The sequence below is a fragment of the Periplaneta americana genome, chromosome 14 (assembly GCF_040183065.1).
Source record: "Periplaneta americana isolate PAMFEO1 chromosome 14, P.americana_PAMFEO1_priV1, whole genome shotgun sequence".
Classification (NCBI taxonomy): domain Eukaryota; kingdom Metazoa; phylum Arthropoda; class Insecta; order Blattodea; family Blattidae; genus Periplaneta; species Periplaneta americana.
In genome coordinates, this window is record NC_091130.1 from 10,930,113 (window position 1) to 10,946,938 (window position 16,826).

General features: G+C 31.0%; 1 protein-coding gene across 3 annotated transcripts in view; it reads right to left on the reverse strand.

Annotated features, from left to right (window-relative positions):
• Window positions 1-2,255: 2,255 nt before the first annotated feature.
• The window catches only part of LOC138713141 (proton-coupled amino acid transporter-like protein CG1139), a 96,334-nt gene continuing 81,763 nt past the window's right edge, over window positions 2,256-16,826 (reverse strand). For all 3 annotated transcript variants that reach the window (XM_069844953.1, XM_069844956.1, XM_069844954.1), the window contains exons 8-10: window positions 16,117-16,295; window positions 11,706-11,887; window positions 2,256-7,091 (exon numbers count right to left, since the gene is read on the reverse strand). In XM_069844953.1, coding sequence (XP_069701054.1) covers window positions 6,844-7,091; window positions 11,706-11,887; window positions 16,117-16,295 — 609 coding nt within the window. In that variant the 3' untranslated portion in view covers window positions 2,256-6,843. The remainder of the gene's footprint in view (window positions 7,092-11,705; window positions 11,888-16,116; window positions 16,296-16,826) is intronic.

Consider the following 16,826-nt stretch of genomic DNA (forward strand, 5'->3'; position numbering starts at 1 on the left):
ATACAAATCCGACGTACAGAAATCAGTTATCTTTCGCGACAGTCTAGTCATCTGTCGGGTAAGGATCGCACTAAAATAGCCTAAGACACTGCCTCTGTTGGAAGATAAACGTAGAATATTTACTTACTTACTGGCTTTTAAGGAACCCGGAGGTTCATTGCCGCCCTCACATAAGCCCGCCATTGGTCCCTATCCTGAGCAAGATTAATCCAGTCTCTACCATCATATCCCACCTCCCTCAAATCCATTTTAATATTATCCTCCCATCTACGTCTCGGCCTCCCCAAAGGTATTTTCCCCTCTGGCCTCCCAACTAATACTCTATATGCATTTCTGGATTCGCCCATACGTGCTACATGCCCTGCCCATCTCAAAACGTCTGGATTTAATGTTCTTAATTATGTCAGGTGAAGGTTGCAATGCGTGCAGCTCTGTGTTGTGTAACTTTCTCCATTCTCCTGTAACTTCATCCCTCTTAGCCCCAAATATTTTCCTAAGAACCTTATTTTCAAAAACCCTCAATCTCTGGATAAATCTTCAACTTTTATAGTTCCATTTCGTACAATATTCTGAGCACGCGACATAATCATATACTTAGTCTTTTCGGGATTTACTTCCAACCCTATCTCTTTACTCGCTTCAAGTAGAATTTCCGCGTTTTCCCTAATCGAAACGTAGAAGATTTAGAAACACAAAATGATAATTTTAAAATAGACAGCAGATTTGTTTTCAATTGTGAATATTTAATTATTTATTTTTACACATCTCTACTACAATATTTCTCTTTCAACACAATGGAAATTTATGAATCGCCATAGAATAAAATAAATGCAGATTTTTTTCTTTGGTTATATGAATGCATTTATTACAAACACACTGTAATCCATAAGTACAGTATATTACAGTATATTTACAAACTTCATTCTACATTGCGTATGTAATAAAATAAAACATTCTGTATCGTTCAATAGCATCTACTTGTGCAAGGTTCATATAATGTATAACTAGTATTCAGATGCTTTCTTTAATTCTAACAACAGTAAAGACATAAAACAAAGATTCTTGCACACTATCACAGACAGCTAAATGAAACAAACGCGTGGCTTTCAATAAAACCAACAATAAAATACTGATAAAACAGTAAAGGAATGCTGTGATCTACGTAATACTAAAGATAAAATCTTATTTACTGTAAATACTATATACAAACAAGATGGCTGCTGACACAAACAAGTTATGCTTTGTGTATTGAAGATTCATTCTCTCTCGATTAATGTTTGATGAAAAATACTGAATTATTATTAGATAATCATTCATAGACAGCGGATTTTTGTAAAAATCTCTTTCCTTCTTGAGCAGATATTTGCACAGAATAGAATTATGAAATTATTTTATAATGTTACAATTTATTGCATGAATTAATGTTTACAAATTTTTACGAATGCAATAACTTTCTAACAGTTTAAACGAGTTTCATGCGCTATTTTTTTGGTACGACAGAAATTATACCAGAATTAAAAAGAAGATATATGTAAATAAGATATAAAATTTCTAATCAGTTACTCTGAAACAAAAGACTGCAAATCTGGTGATCTGCATTTAGTAATATATTGAGACGGGACTTATAAATCATGAAGTGTGTACTTAGTTCAGTTCCCCAGATCTTAATGATATTATTTATATAAATGTTAACTATGGTGAGTGACATTATTGTTGATAATTCATTAAATGACGATCTTACTCGTCTTAATCGTGTAAGCATGTGCGGCTTACAGCTGTTTCGGTGCTTCTTCACACCATCCTCAGAGCCTACTAGATCTCGGCGTCATCTCAACTTCGCTGCCTGTTGTGTGGGTGCGTTCGTGTGATGAAGAGTTGTGTCAAATAGTGTGTGTGTTCTGAAATTGATCTGTTTGTTGAAAATTTGATCAGGGTGTGTTTTAGTGTGTCTGTATATTTCGTATTGTTCTAGTGTGTTGAGTTTTTGGTTTCTGGGTTGTATGTGTAGGATTTCCATGTCTGTATTTATGTTATTGTATGTGTGGTTAGCATTAGTTATGAGTTCGGCATATGTAGATGTATTAGCGAAGTTGGAGATGACGCCGAGATCTAGTAGGCTCTGAGGATGGTGTGAAGAAGCACCGAAACAGCTGTAAGCCGCACATGCTTTCATAATTAACACGAGTAAGATCGCCATTTAATCAATTATCTATATTCAAGTGTTAAAAGTAGTGAACGAAAGTTTCAACATGGACATTATTATTATTATTATTTAATTACCTCTGATAATAAATTAATGAAACTGCGATTGAGTTTATGTTTATTTACCTTCGTAGCAAGACTGAAAAAAGTTTTTTATTAGGATACTATTCTTTTCTCTCACTCATTTACCTAACGTTGTTAGTTTTATGTATTCAATCCCCCCCACAATTAACATTTACATTTAAGTTGTGAATAGAATTAAAATAAACTATATCTACACGAAATAAAAATTAAGAGTCAACAGATAACAACTCCTATTATCTATTTCATGAAAGACTATTTGGTACACTTTATAATCGCTTAATAGCAGATTATTTTACTTCGAAAATAATATTGACTAAAACCCTAAAACTTAAATCTCGATAAACAATTTAAATATACGTATACTATAATGTAAACCGTATCGTAGGAGAATTGCTTGCAGTAAACTACTTATTTTATAAAGCATATTATTTACAGAACTTTAGCTATCACTGATACTATTTTTTGTATTTTTCAAACATTCATAGTTACTATTATAAAAATATTTTTCAACTTGGATACCGGATATCTTCATTTTTTGTAGGTCTGCTACAAAAATATAATTTTTTCTCGTAACATTAAACACGCACAGAAAACTTTCACTCTTTTCAGCATGAATACATTTACACAGTTTTATAAATTCAATTGCACAATTTACCATCCTAGATAATGTGTACCAGTGGATATTACATTATTAGAGACTTTAATATCAACCCTCAGCAACGCACAACTGTTAATGTTATTTATAGACGCGGACTATCAATTAAAATATACAACATTATCTAAATTACTTCTTAAAAATCCTACTATCAAAAGGAGAGAATCTGAGATAGTACGTGAACAAGGGTTTATGTATAAGCACAAAAGTATTCGGAATATGTATGGTAAGACTTTCCTGTGTTAAATTTCAACGTACCTCGTTTACATCTTTGGACCTATTTATGGATCATCTTCAGAACTGGTCCACATATGCAGAACACATCACAAATGCTAACCACACCCACAGAGACATCAACACAGACATGAAAATACTGCACATCCAACCAAAAAGCTAGAAACTAAACACACTAGAACAATATAAAATATACAGACACACAAAAACACACCCCAACGAAATTCTCAACACACAACTCAACTTCAAAACACACACACTCTTCGACTCTACACTATACCACAGGAACACACCCTCACAGGAAACAGAACAAGTGGCGCCAAGACCAACAGCGACCAGTTCTGAAGATGATCCATAATAGGTCGAAAAATGTAAACGAGGTAGCTACGTTGATATTTAACACAGGAAAGTCTTACCATACATATTCCGAAGTGATACAGTGTTAAAAGTTTTGTGATCAAGATGTACAAAGTATTGATAGAGAAACTTAAGAAAATGTGCAGTTTGGTAATTATGTAGTAAGCATCGACCAGGCCGCCATTTTCCCGTAATTGAGGTTCGGGAAATATGCTTCCCGCTAAAGTGTAAAGAGGCTGACAGTGGGTGGTATGCATAAAGTTGTAGTAGGCCTATTACCTTTTGCTTTGACTGTAGAAGATACTTTAAGTAGAAGTATATACTTCTTGTTATGCATACAAATAGTAGTTCATACTACCAATTCTAGCATAAACTAAACACGGAATTTCCTGATCAACTTTCCGCTACGCAGGTAGGGTTACCAACTCTCCCGTATTTGCCAGGATCTCCCGTATTTGCCCCTAATTTTTAACATACTCCCGATTCCCGTATTTTTCTTCTCTTCGAATATGTTTCTCCCTTATTTTTGCATAATAGAAACATTTTTATTCTAAACATTTGATTTTTCCGTGAATTATGGTGATTTATATGATAAATTTTGAGATGCATTAAAATGTGCTGTCTTTGTACTGTAGAAGGTAGTGCTTTCCCGTTTAAAATCAAGTAATTTTAATGTTATGAATTTGTAAAAATTGGCGAGTTTTATTCCAAACACAACAAGTGAAATGGGTTATTTATGAAAGGGCCTAAGTCGCTAATTTTGTGAAAATGAGTTTGTAATGTAATACTGCTCTTTGGGTGTAGATTCATCGATTTAGATATGAAGAGGACTAAGTTTCACACTCTATAATGCTTAGTAGAATTTATGATACAATTTTTATTTCAGCCTTAATTTCAAAATTTCGGCCAGTAAGCAGTTTTTCTTACACTGCTAACAATTTAGTATTCAAGACTTGGGCCCTTTCATAAATAGCTCATTCAAGTAGTCAGTAATGCTCATAAAAAGAGGGTGTTTCATCTCATGAACAATAATTGCACAAATGTTTGATACAGGAACACGAGCTTCTAATCAAATCAGAATTGCAAACTGCAGTGAACTTCAACTATTACGCGAGACAAAATATGTCTCAAAATACTTTAAATTTAAGTCTTGCTGTCGAAGTGTAGAATAAAGTTGTTTCTTAGTAATGGAACTGGATAATTTGTCCATTTTCTATGTGAAATTTTGTCGATTTCTTAGTCTTCCGTATTTTCTTAAAAAAAATTGGTAACTCTATAAGCAGGAAAGAATTTTCCAAGGGTTTTTATACATACAAATCGTAGTATATACTAGGAAGACTTTAGCAGTAGCATTTACTTCAATTTTATGCATACCAACCAATATGTCGATCATAAGAAAACTTCGAGCAATAATTTAAAATACCATGTTCTGTACCTCTAGGCCTATTGCAGGAAGTTAGCTTGGTCGATGCATACTACATAATTACCTGCAGTTTTTAATTCATCTGCTGCAGAAAAATTCATTGCATTGTTGTAATTAAGAAAAAAATCATTATGGAGATGATTTTCTGAAAAATGTGTACTGCTAAATTCATATGTAGAAGATGAATAATTTCACAAGATATCATTAGAAAGAACTCTTTGATTCTGGTACAAAATAGAGTTGCCATAAGTTATCTGTTATTCTTCAATACACATGTTTGTTATCAATCTAATATGAGATTGTCATGGAAACATGTACAGAGTCATTATGATAAAAACAATTGAATCGCGTTACTGCAATTTCGCTCTTATTTCGTCTATTAAAATGTTTCGATCGGTATTTAGGCACATAGTTTTCCTGACAAACATTAGACCCCATTTGTGACAAAACAATGAGCATGACCTCATTTTCTCTCCTTTTCATAATACGTAAACAATTTCAATTTATTTTTCTCCCGTTGACATGAAAGAAGAGAAGATAGTTAAATATGGTGAGAAACCAGCAAATATTTAGAAAAATCCTTTAAAATGAACTTTGATACGTAAAAAAAAAATATTGCATAAAATTTAATGTCCATTTATGACCTTGTCACTACTGTGACATCATTTTTAAAGCTATTGATTGTAATTTCCTGTAACTTTAAATTTTTGCTTAGTTCCATATAAAAAGTTACATATCTTCGGAACTGTTCATGGTGCCTGCATGATATTCATTACACACATTCTTCAGATTATTAGAAAACTTTTCTGTTTAGTAGAAATTTGCTATTTTGTTGAACTTGAAATATGAGCTTCCATATTTCTATAAAATTACCCCTAAAATTCATTCTTAAAATATTATTGTTAATATTAAAATTTTGAAAGATAGTATCAAAATTGTGCTACAGACATTTTAAAGAACTGCATTTAAGAATACAATGTCATAGAAATTTTGAATTTATCTTATAAAATGGCTGAGATGTAACCATTTGAATGAATTACTATATCCTGTATCCTGGCATTTTTTTTTTAATTTTGGCCTCAAATTTCTTTTTAAAACTAACCTAAAATTTAAGTTGTAGCAATGATAATTCTACATACAAAAAACGAAAATTATTCTTCAATTATGAAAAAAATTCAAATTTCATTATCTGGTCCCCGTTAAGTTCTGAAAATGGACTATTAAAATCCACTTTCTAACACATCTTATTTTGCCATCTTACAAATAGGCGTATATGACCATAAAGTTTACATTACTGATTCCGATTGTGTTAGTGACGTCAGTATTTTGTCAGAGAGAAAATAGGAGTCATTGCATCTACTGTAAAAAATAAATTATAATAAAACACCTTTAAAATACATGGCATTTATCTACTAGCACACTAAGCGAACATTTCGTAAAGCAAATACGTAATATTTTTGTCCACATTAAGGACTTATATTAAATCCGTATTGTTATAATTCCGATATAATTAGAGATTGAACTTTAAATAAACTGTTCGTTGTATCATCCACTATTCCTCACGCAACCAAAAAGTCGAGCTTTCCATTTGTACACAAAATATCTTAAAGACTGTAGTTCACACAAGACACACGAATGTTAACAATGCGAATTCCAAATACACTCTGACATAAATCACCTGATATCACGCTGCCTAGATACGACCATTGTCACTATGGAAATAGAGTTGTCTTCTTCAAGATTGTCATTCTTCAAATGAAGTTGCTTGGATGCGGCGATTTCATCCTGCACATCAGGTTGCCTGGATACGACGATTGCAATCCGACAATTAAAGTTGCTTGGATTCAGTGTCTGTTCCGACAGAATAACTTAGAAGTGTATGTGCTCTCTAATCAATGAAAGATTGCACGATACTAGCGACACTGGTGTAGGTTCCTATAACCAGGCCCACGATGCCACACACTATGAGAAGAATGTCTTTGAAGAGAATCCAGTTGCAGCGGCCGTAACTCCTTGTGGGCCACAGTAGGCACATTTCCACTGTCGCGGGAAAGGCGATGCCCAGAGCTGAAAGGCATAGAGCTCCGAACAACGAGATGAAGAGCTCAAGTCGGGGGATCGCCACGGCCAACAAGACTGCAGACAGACGAGAAATCAGTGATAAGTCTCATGTAAGATGTGATTTATATGTTGGCAGAAAAAATCTACAGTTATTGGCTAATATATTTTTACAAATTCAATCAAGTCACCTATTTTTTAATATTACAAGAGTTTTGCACAAAAATAAAATCAAATCGGAAAAGCCACAGGAAATTAAAAAAAAACCCACGCTGTTAAATAATTCATCATAATCATCATCCTTCACGAATTAGGCCTCTGTAGACCTGTTTCGACCCCGTCTAGCAGTCTTCTAAAAGGTCTTCCTGGTCGACGATGTCCTCTAGGTTTATACTGCATCATAATTTTTGGGATTCTTGAATTTTCCATTCTTCTTACATGATCTAGCCAATTGAATTTGTATCTGCTGATTTTTTCTTCTACTGACTCTACTTCTTATTGTTCTGAAATTTCTTCATTCCTTTTTCGGTCTAAAAGAGTATATTATTATATAACTGTTTACTTATTTATTCGCTTTTCACCTTTTACTCATACTTTAAGCTGAGATTTCTTAATGCAAAATGTTCCTGGATGTAGTACGAATGTTTTAACAACAAATGTTTATGTAAAACGCATTTTACAATTTCAAAATTAAATATCTCATTGACACTGAAAACTGAATTAAGCATTTGTTTTTAATTCTTGCATAGCCTCAGTAGTTAGTGACAGTTATTCGAGGTTGTTTTGATTCAAAATACAATTAATTAATTAATTTCAATTTTATACAGAGTAGAAGTGAAATAACCTTGCAGATTTTCAGAACGATATAGCTTATGTTGTATGTAACAAAAAACTGTAATACCATATTACTAACGGAACTGTCCTCGAACACGAGCTTTGCTCTTTCGGGGTACTTTAATGTAACGTTTTAATGTATATGTTATTTTTAAATAAATAAATAAATAAATAAATAAATAAATAAATAAATAAATAAATAAATAAATAAATAAATAAATAAATAAATAAATAAATAAATAAATAAATAAGTAAATAAGTAAATAAATAAATAAATATATATATATATATATAAATAAGTAAATAAATAAATGAATAAATAAATAAATAAATAAATAAATAAATAAATAAATAAATAAATAAATAAATCAAGAAATAAATAAATAAATGAATAAAAAGTAAATAAATAAATAAATGAAGAAATAAATAAATAAAAAGTAAATAAATAAATAAATAAATGAATGAATGAATCAAGAAATAAATAAATAAATGAATAAAAGTAAATAAATAAATAAATGAAGAAATAAATAAATAAAAAGTAAATAAATAAATAAGTAAATAAATAAATGAATAAATAAATAAATAAATTAATTAATTAATCAAGAAATAAATAAATAAATGAATAAAAAGTAAATAAATAAATAAATAAATGAAGAAATAAATAAAAAGTAAATAAATAAATAAATAAATAAATAAATAAATAAATAAATAAATAAGTAAGTAAATAAGTAAATAAGTAAATAAATAAATAAATAAATAAATATATATATATATATAAATAAATAAGTAAATAAATAAATGAATAAATAAATAAATAAATCAAGAAATAAATAAATAAATGAATAAGAAGTAAATAAATAAATAAATGAAGAAATGAATAAATAAAAAGTAAATAAATAAATAAATAAATAAATGAATGAATGAATCAAGAAATAAATAAATAAATGAATAAAAGTAAATAAATAAATAAATAAATAAATGAATAAAAGTAAATAAATAAATAAATGAAGAAATAAATAAGTAAATAAATAAATGAATAAATAAATAAATAAATGAATCAAGAAATAAATAAATAAATGAATAAAAAGTAAATAAATAAATAAATAAATAAATAAATAAATAAAAAGTAAATAAATAAATAAATAAATGAATCAAGAAATAAATAAATAAATGAATAAAAAGTAAATAAATAAATAAATGAAGAAATAAATAAATAAAAAGTAAATAAATAAATAAATCAATCAATCAAGAAATAAATAAATAAATAAATAAATAAAAAGTAAATAAATAAATATATAAATAAATAAGTCAATAAATAAATGAATAAATAAATAAATAAATAAATCAAGAAATAAATAAATAAATGAATAAAAAGTAAATAAATAAATAAATGAAGAAATAAATAAATAAAAAGTAAATAAATAAATAAATAAATAAATAAATAAAATATTGGTGAAAAGTAATAGATTTTTTTTCAGAAAAAATGTTTTTTTTTTTCAAATGTTTAACATCCTCTTACTCGGTAACTATTGCGAGTAGGATCGTGATTTTTGTCCATATCGATAAGAAATCTATAAAGAATAATTTATCCCTGTGGCGTATTTCAATAGCGTGTACGGTTTTCGTATAAATTTAATTTTAAAAGCCTCTAATTCAAGCCACTGTACGATGCGAGTTGGTTGCAACACAGCGCCAGAGAACAGCTCGTCTAGCGAGACACACCGAGTTAGGGAAAACTACTTAAGTTATACTTCTGTTTTTCAAGGAGCTACGAGTGACGTCATTATTGCTTCAAACATCTCTGAAATAACAGTTGTTGTTTTGCAGACTGTGCGATTTAAATGAAAGGCTTATGCGAAATTCAAGATGAAGAACTTACTGTTGTTTGAATTTAAACATTAGACTTCAAGAGGGATATTTCTTTGCTTATGAAGAAGAAAGTAACAGAGGATTTAAGTAAATTCCAGTGATTTTGTGAAATGCATATATTCCAATTGAAGTAATGAACTACAATAACGGTTAACCTGCCTGACCGTGTAAATAGCGGGCCCGGGTTCAAATCCTAGTTCGGACAACTTTCGGCGCTGGACCTTTAACTCATTTCAACCCCATTATTACCCTCATATCATTCAGACTCTAGATAATCACAGCAGTTGATAAAGTGTCATAAAATAACCTATTTTAGTGTATTTTATTTGATATTCATGTATATACATTTCATATAACGAATATTTTCACGACTATTTTGTGGAAAACCTTGAAGCACATTAAATAGAGAATAGAGCGAGAAAGACCTTGTGGAAGACCACTTATACTTTGTTTTCAAGGTACTACGAGTGACGTCATTGTTTTACAAGAAAATAGGACACCTTGCCTCCCGTTTCAGTTACCTGTCAATCATATCGTCACGTGAATGCAAGAACTAGGTAACTCGAAATTTGCGTTTTTTAGTTACCTCTTTTATAGCATAGCAAAAATCGTACAAAATGTAATGCAATAACTAGGTAACTGATTGAACGATACCAGCGACATCTATTTTCCAATATAACAAATAGATAAAAGAAAACGAGACATATTCCTTAGTGCAATAAATAAGTCAATAGGCAATGTCACAAAATATGAAAAATCAAGTTACCTAGTTCTTGGATTCAGGTGACGATATAATCTCTTCACACGCACGCAAAATAGCCGCATACTAGCCATACCAACACATAAGACATCATCGTATTCATCATCATACTCAATCTCGCTCTCGCGCTTGTGGAATACCCTACCCAGTGACATCAGAGACTGTCGGAATTTAGTAGCGTTCAAAAGCAAACTTATTAAGCATTTTCTTACTGCGTAGAGTAGGTTTAATTTTTACTTAATTAATAAAAAAAATGTTCTCTCTTCTTAACTTTTACAATAAACTGTCTAGCTTTTATTAATCAGTTAATCTTTTAGTACTTTGATTTTTATTGTAGTTGTAAATTTAATATTAATTGTAATTATAATTGTAATTGTATTCTTAATATTGTAGTTGTAATCCCCTGATAGAAGAGAAGAGAAGAGAAGGCATGATGGCTTATCTTCACCAGGTTAAATAAATAAATAAATAAATAAATAAATAAACAAATAAATAAATAAATAAATAAACAAACAAACAAACAAACAAACAAACAAACAAACAAACAAACAAACAAACAAACAAACAAACAAACAAACAAACAAACAAACAAATAAATAAATAAATAAATAAATAAATAAATAAATCAATCAATCAATGAATCAATCAATCAATCAATCAATCAATCAATAAGTAAGTAAATAAATAAATAAATAAAACAGAAATAAATGAATAAATAAATAAATAAGTAAGTAAATAAATAAATAAATAAAACAGAAATAAATGAATAAATAAATAAGTAAATAAATAAATCCAATCAATCAACAAATAAATAAGTAAATAAGTAAATAAATCAATCAATAAATCAATAAATAAATACATAAAGAAATGAATAAATAAATACATAAATACATAAATAAATGAATAAATAAATAAGTAAATAAATAAATAAGTAAATAAGTAAATAAATAAAGAAATAAATAAGTAAATAATAAATAAGTAAATAAATAAATAAATACATAATTAAATGAATAAATAAATAAATAAGTTAATAAGTAAATAAATAAATAAATAAATAAGTAAATAAATCAATAAGTCAATAAATAAATACATAAATAAATGAATAAATAAATAAGTAAATAAATAAATAAGTAAATAAGTGAATGAATAAATAAATAAACAGGACAATTTTATCCATATTGGGCTCCGCTTAAGCGTTTCAATGTAAATAAATTCCCAGCAGTACTTACACGTTCCTATGACGATGAGAGTCCTCATGACGTACTCAATGAAAATCTTCTTTTTTGACGAACTGTGCTCCAGCCTGTCCTTGATGTACGTGTTCCACACTATTTCCAGCGGCACGTAGCACTGGAGCGCGTACGTGATGAAGATGGCGATCGCGAACATGATCTTCACACTCTGGGCCAACCTGTTGGATATCTAACATTAATATCCAAGCTTTAGGACGAACAGTATTACTATGCCAGTTATGAGTGTGTTGTTTATTTATGCAGATCTTTGAGTGTCCAACAAAAATACGTATTATAAACGTTGGTCTCTAGATATTCACCGAAGATGTGATGACCCTATCGTATCAATTCAATACTTATAACGAGAGATACATCAAAAACTGCAAGACAATTTTTTAACATGCAACATATAAGGGTGGATATACAGGTTTGAGCACTAAAAAAATCAGAGAAAATTTAATGCATTTTTTCTCAGCAGCTAATGACTCTCTTACCTGACCGCAATTTGACACGCTAGTATTCACTGTTTCTGCAATAATAGACTATTTTCAGATTTACTAAAAGTTTCACCATTATGAATAATTATCATAGCAAAAAAGTGGACGTTTTTTGTGCATTGATGTTCCATTTTTATAATAATGTCCACAGTTATGAATTTCTGAGCCTTTCTTTTTTATATTCATTCCTGGATGTAAATGAACAATATGAACTACAATCTTTGAAACGTCTACAATAGAAGTATTTTTTTAATTTCTTATGAGAAGTTCAATTTTTAGGCCCAATTGTATAAAACTCCCTGACTAAAGATCAACTTTGATCGAAGATCGGAAAGTGAACCGAGTTCAGACACTTCTTCTATTGTATAAAACTTTTCTGCGATCAAATTACCTTGGTTCAAATGCAATCTAAGTTCATGTGAAAAGGATTTGGCAACATCGCATAAACAGGTGAAGTATGTGATGCGCGGGCCATGTTGTACAAGTTTGTTCAATGTTCCCAAATTAGCGACTTTAACTCTTTTTCAACGACAATGTCCTTTAACTTTTATATTGCTTAAATAGGGATTTAGCGACCTTTTTAGCACCCCATAGTGACAAAATTTCTTCTTTCTTTGTTGATAATGAGAAATCTAGTGACTTTCCAACTACTTTTTGGCGACTTTCCGCACACTCTGTTGGAGACACTGGTTTGTTTTGTGCATTGTAAATAATGGCGGACAATAAGAAGAAGGTTGACCGTTCTCCGAGTTGTTGTCATGTTATGGTGTTTGATTCTGCTAAACATAATAAAGCTTTATAAAACGACAATTTTCGTTTAGTAATACAGTTAATTGAAAATTTATGAATGTACCCGTCATATCCATTAATAATAATGGTTGTTACAAACATAATATGATTATAGGTTATGTTATTTGATACTGCTGAACACGATAGAGCCTTATAAAATATAAGAATGTTTGTGTATTAAGGCAAGAAATTAAAAAAAAATACAAATGTATCTACCATATCTGTTAATATTAATAATAATGGATATTTTATTTGCACAATCTGTCACTCGTATATTTCAAACAGAAAAGAAATAACTGAACTTGGATCATCTAACTTAATCAGAGAAATTTCTTCAGTCAAAGTTGACTTTAGTTTGAGACAAATTAATCTCAGATTAGAATTTATACAACACAAATTCCAAGTTCAGCTAGAACGAGGATCAATTTAACCTCTGATCTAAGATTAAATGGTTTATACAATCGGCCCTTAATGTTTTAGGCAAAAAAACTATAAATATTACAGCAATAATTGTAGTTAATCTCGTTTACAAGTACGTATGAAAGACAGTTGCATGCAAAATTTTACTGCGGTATCTTAAAAACTTACCGAGTTATAACAAAAACGGTTTTGAAAAACACAAGTTACCTGAAATGAGCGTCCAATATAGGCCTACCTTATGTGTGGAGAGCTAAATAAGCGCACACTCGCACGTTTATGGTCTCCTTAAGGAGATTCAAGAATAATTTAAAAAGTTGTATATACAGTGAAAATTAAAATTAAGGTGACATTCAACATTTAATTTTTTAAGGTGACATGTATTTATCTAGGCTGACGAGTTTACTTCCTAGGTTTGAATTGTAAATTATTTAAAACTAGCGTGTAAGAGGGCCTTAGACTAGAAATGTTTAGTTTAAATGTAGTTCTGTTTATAAGTATGCATAAGGGTGTAATTATTTGACTTATTTGAACTGTTGTATCAGTGAAGCGAGGTGAGTCAGTGAAGTTATGGTTTTACAGTGCAGTGAACAGTTCCGATCAGTGATAATTTATAGCGTCAATGAAATGTGTGCTAAAGTGTCAGTGAAATGCGTCATAGTGCCACTACAGGGAATGAGATGAGAGTAAAGTGAAAGACTATTGAAACTTACGTAGGACCTATACATATGTAGGTTGTATTGTAAAATGAGGTATATTATTTTATGTTTTATTATTATTGTGTTAAATTCTATTGTGTATTATTATTGTATTGTGTGTAAAATTGTATATGTGTTGTAAAATGTATTGTATATTGTAAATTTTATTGTGTATTGGTTATCATTTTATTGTGTATTGTTAATATTGTATATACCACTGCCACCGGGTGCTTGCCCACTTGCAGTGTAAATAAATACATACATACATATCTAGCAAAATATTGTATATATCGTAAAAATTCCTTCACTGACATAAAGATAAATGTACAATCTTTATATAAAATTATAAATACAAAAATTACTTTCTTGACCATCAAACCCCTTAAAGTGGGACCTCTGGGAAAGGAACAAAGGAAGAGACTAGTGAAGTGCTTTATGTGGAGTGTGGACTAGAAGTATTTTAAATGTGTATATGGAAAAGAATGGAGCGTGTAAATTGGACAGACAGAATAAGAAATGAAGCTGTGTTGGAAAGAGTGAGTTAATAAAGAATAATGCTGAAACTGATCAGAAAGAGGAAAAGGAATTGGTTGAGTCAGTAGCTAAGAAGAAATTGGCGACTGAATAATGTACTGGAAGAAATGGTGATCGGGAAGAGGAAAATGTCAGATGATAGACAACATTAAGATATGTGGGTCGTATGCGGAGTCTAAGGCACTATCACCTTTACTTTTTAACTTCGCTCTAGAATATGCCATTAGGAAAGTTCAGGATAACAGAGAGGGTTTGGAATTGAACAGGTTACATCAGCTGCTTGTCTATGCGGATGACTTAAATATGTTAGGAGAAAATCCACAAACGATTAGGGAAAACGCGGAAATTCTACTTGAAGCAAGTAAAGCGATAGGGTTGGAAGTAAATCCCGAAAAGACTAAGTATATGATTATGTCGCGTGACCAGAATATTGTATGAAATGGAACTATAAAAATTGGAGATTTATCTTTCAAAGAGGTGGAAAAATTAAAATATCTTGGAGCAACAGTAACAAATATAAATGACACTCGGGAGGAAATTAAACGCAGAATAAATATGGGAAATGCCTGTTATTATTTGGTTGAGAAGCTTTCGTCATCTAGTCTTCTATCAAAAAATCTGAAAATTAGAATTTATAAAACAGTTATATTACCGGTTGTTCTGTATGGTTGTGAAACTTGGACTCTCACCTTGAGAGAGGAACAGAGATTAAGGGTGTTTGAGAATAAGGTTCTTAGGAAAATATTTGGGGCTAAGAGGGATGAAGTTAGAGGAGAATGGAGAAAGTTACACAACGCAGAACTGCACGCATTGTATTCTTCACCTGACATAATTAGGAACATTAAATCCAGACGTTTGAGATGGGCAGGACATGTAGCACGTATGAGCGAATCCAGAAATGCATATAGAGTGTTAGTTGGGAGGCCGGAGGGAAAAGACCTTTAGGGAGGCCGAGACGTAGATGGGAAGATAATATTAAAATGGATTTGAGGGAAGTGGGATATGATGATAGAAACTGGATTAATCTTGCTCAGGATAGGGACCGATGGGGCTTATGTGAGGGCGGCAATGAACCTCCGGGTTCCTTAAAAGCCAGTAAGTAAGTAAGTATGCGGAGACTAAGAGGAAGGTAGAAAATAGGAAAGATTGGAGAATGCTGGTTTATAGTGAAAGACCTACGCTTGGGCAGAAAACTATCACTGAAAAATAGGAAAGCAAAGAAAATGGATTCATGGGATTCCGCGGTTACGCATTAGGTTAAAAAGTGAAGTGGTTGCACAGAGGAAAATTTTCGAAAAAGACTGGGTTAGATCATTATTGTCATCAATTAACAAATTCTGAATCCGTGAAGTATGGCACAAAATACTTGGGATTATAAACGTATTTCAAATGAAGGAAAGCCAATGTAAATTACATACTGTCATTTGGAGAAGGTGCAAATGCCAAAAAAATATCATGAGAAATGTAACTTACTTTTCGTCGACGGGCAGATTGAGTGTTATGCTGCCCTGCGCTAAGTCGCCATATTTTACGTAGCCGACGAATCCAACGAACACGTACATGCCCACGATGATGGACATCCCGCGGTTGAATACTCCGAAGTAGCCACCGAAGTCCACCGGGTTCTTCATGTTGTACTCCAAGGCGATGATCTGCGTGAAACATACAAATATATACGTCCAAGAGTAAATACTGTAATACTACATAAAGGAGTGTTACATTAACTTAGATGGAACAAGTTCTGATAAAACTGTTACTTTGATAATGAAGATCATAATAGCCTAATACCAGTAGCACAATAATATACAGGTTTCCGTTTATATCCACATACTTCAAGTGGGATGACAAGACGTCAAACACCCAATATTGAGTGCACACAAAATCTGCGCGACTTGAATTGTGGCGCTCAGCCAGAGGTCCCGGGCTCGATACCCGGCGCCGAAACAATTTTCCCTTAAAATTATTCAAGTCAGCTTCACAGGGAGCTATACCTAAAAGCCAGGCTTGCATAATGTACATAACTGTTCGTTAACAGGAAACCACAATATTCAAGTCAAGACAGAGTTTGTGTGCACTCAATGTTGGGTCTTTGACGTCTTGTCAGCCACTTGTGTGAATATAAATGGAAAAATTGAGGCGGAGTCTGGTACAGTTCTTGGGTAGCTCAGTCGATAGAGTGTTGG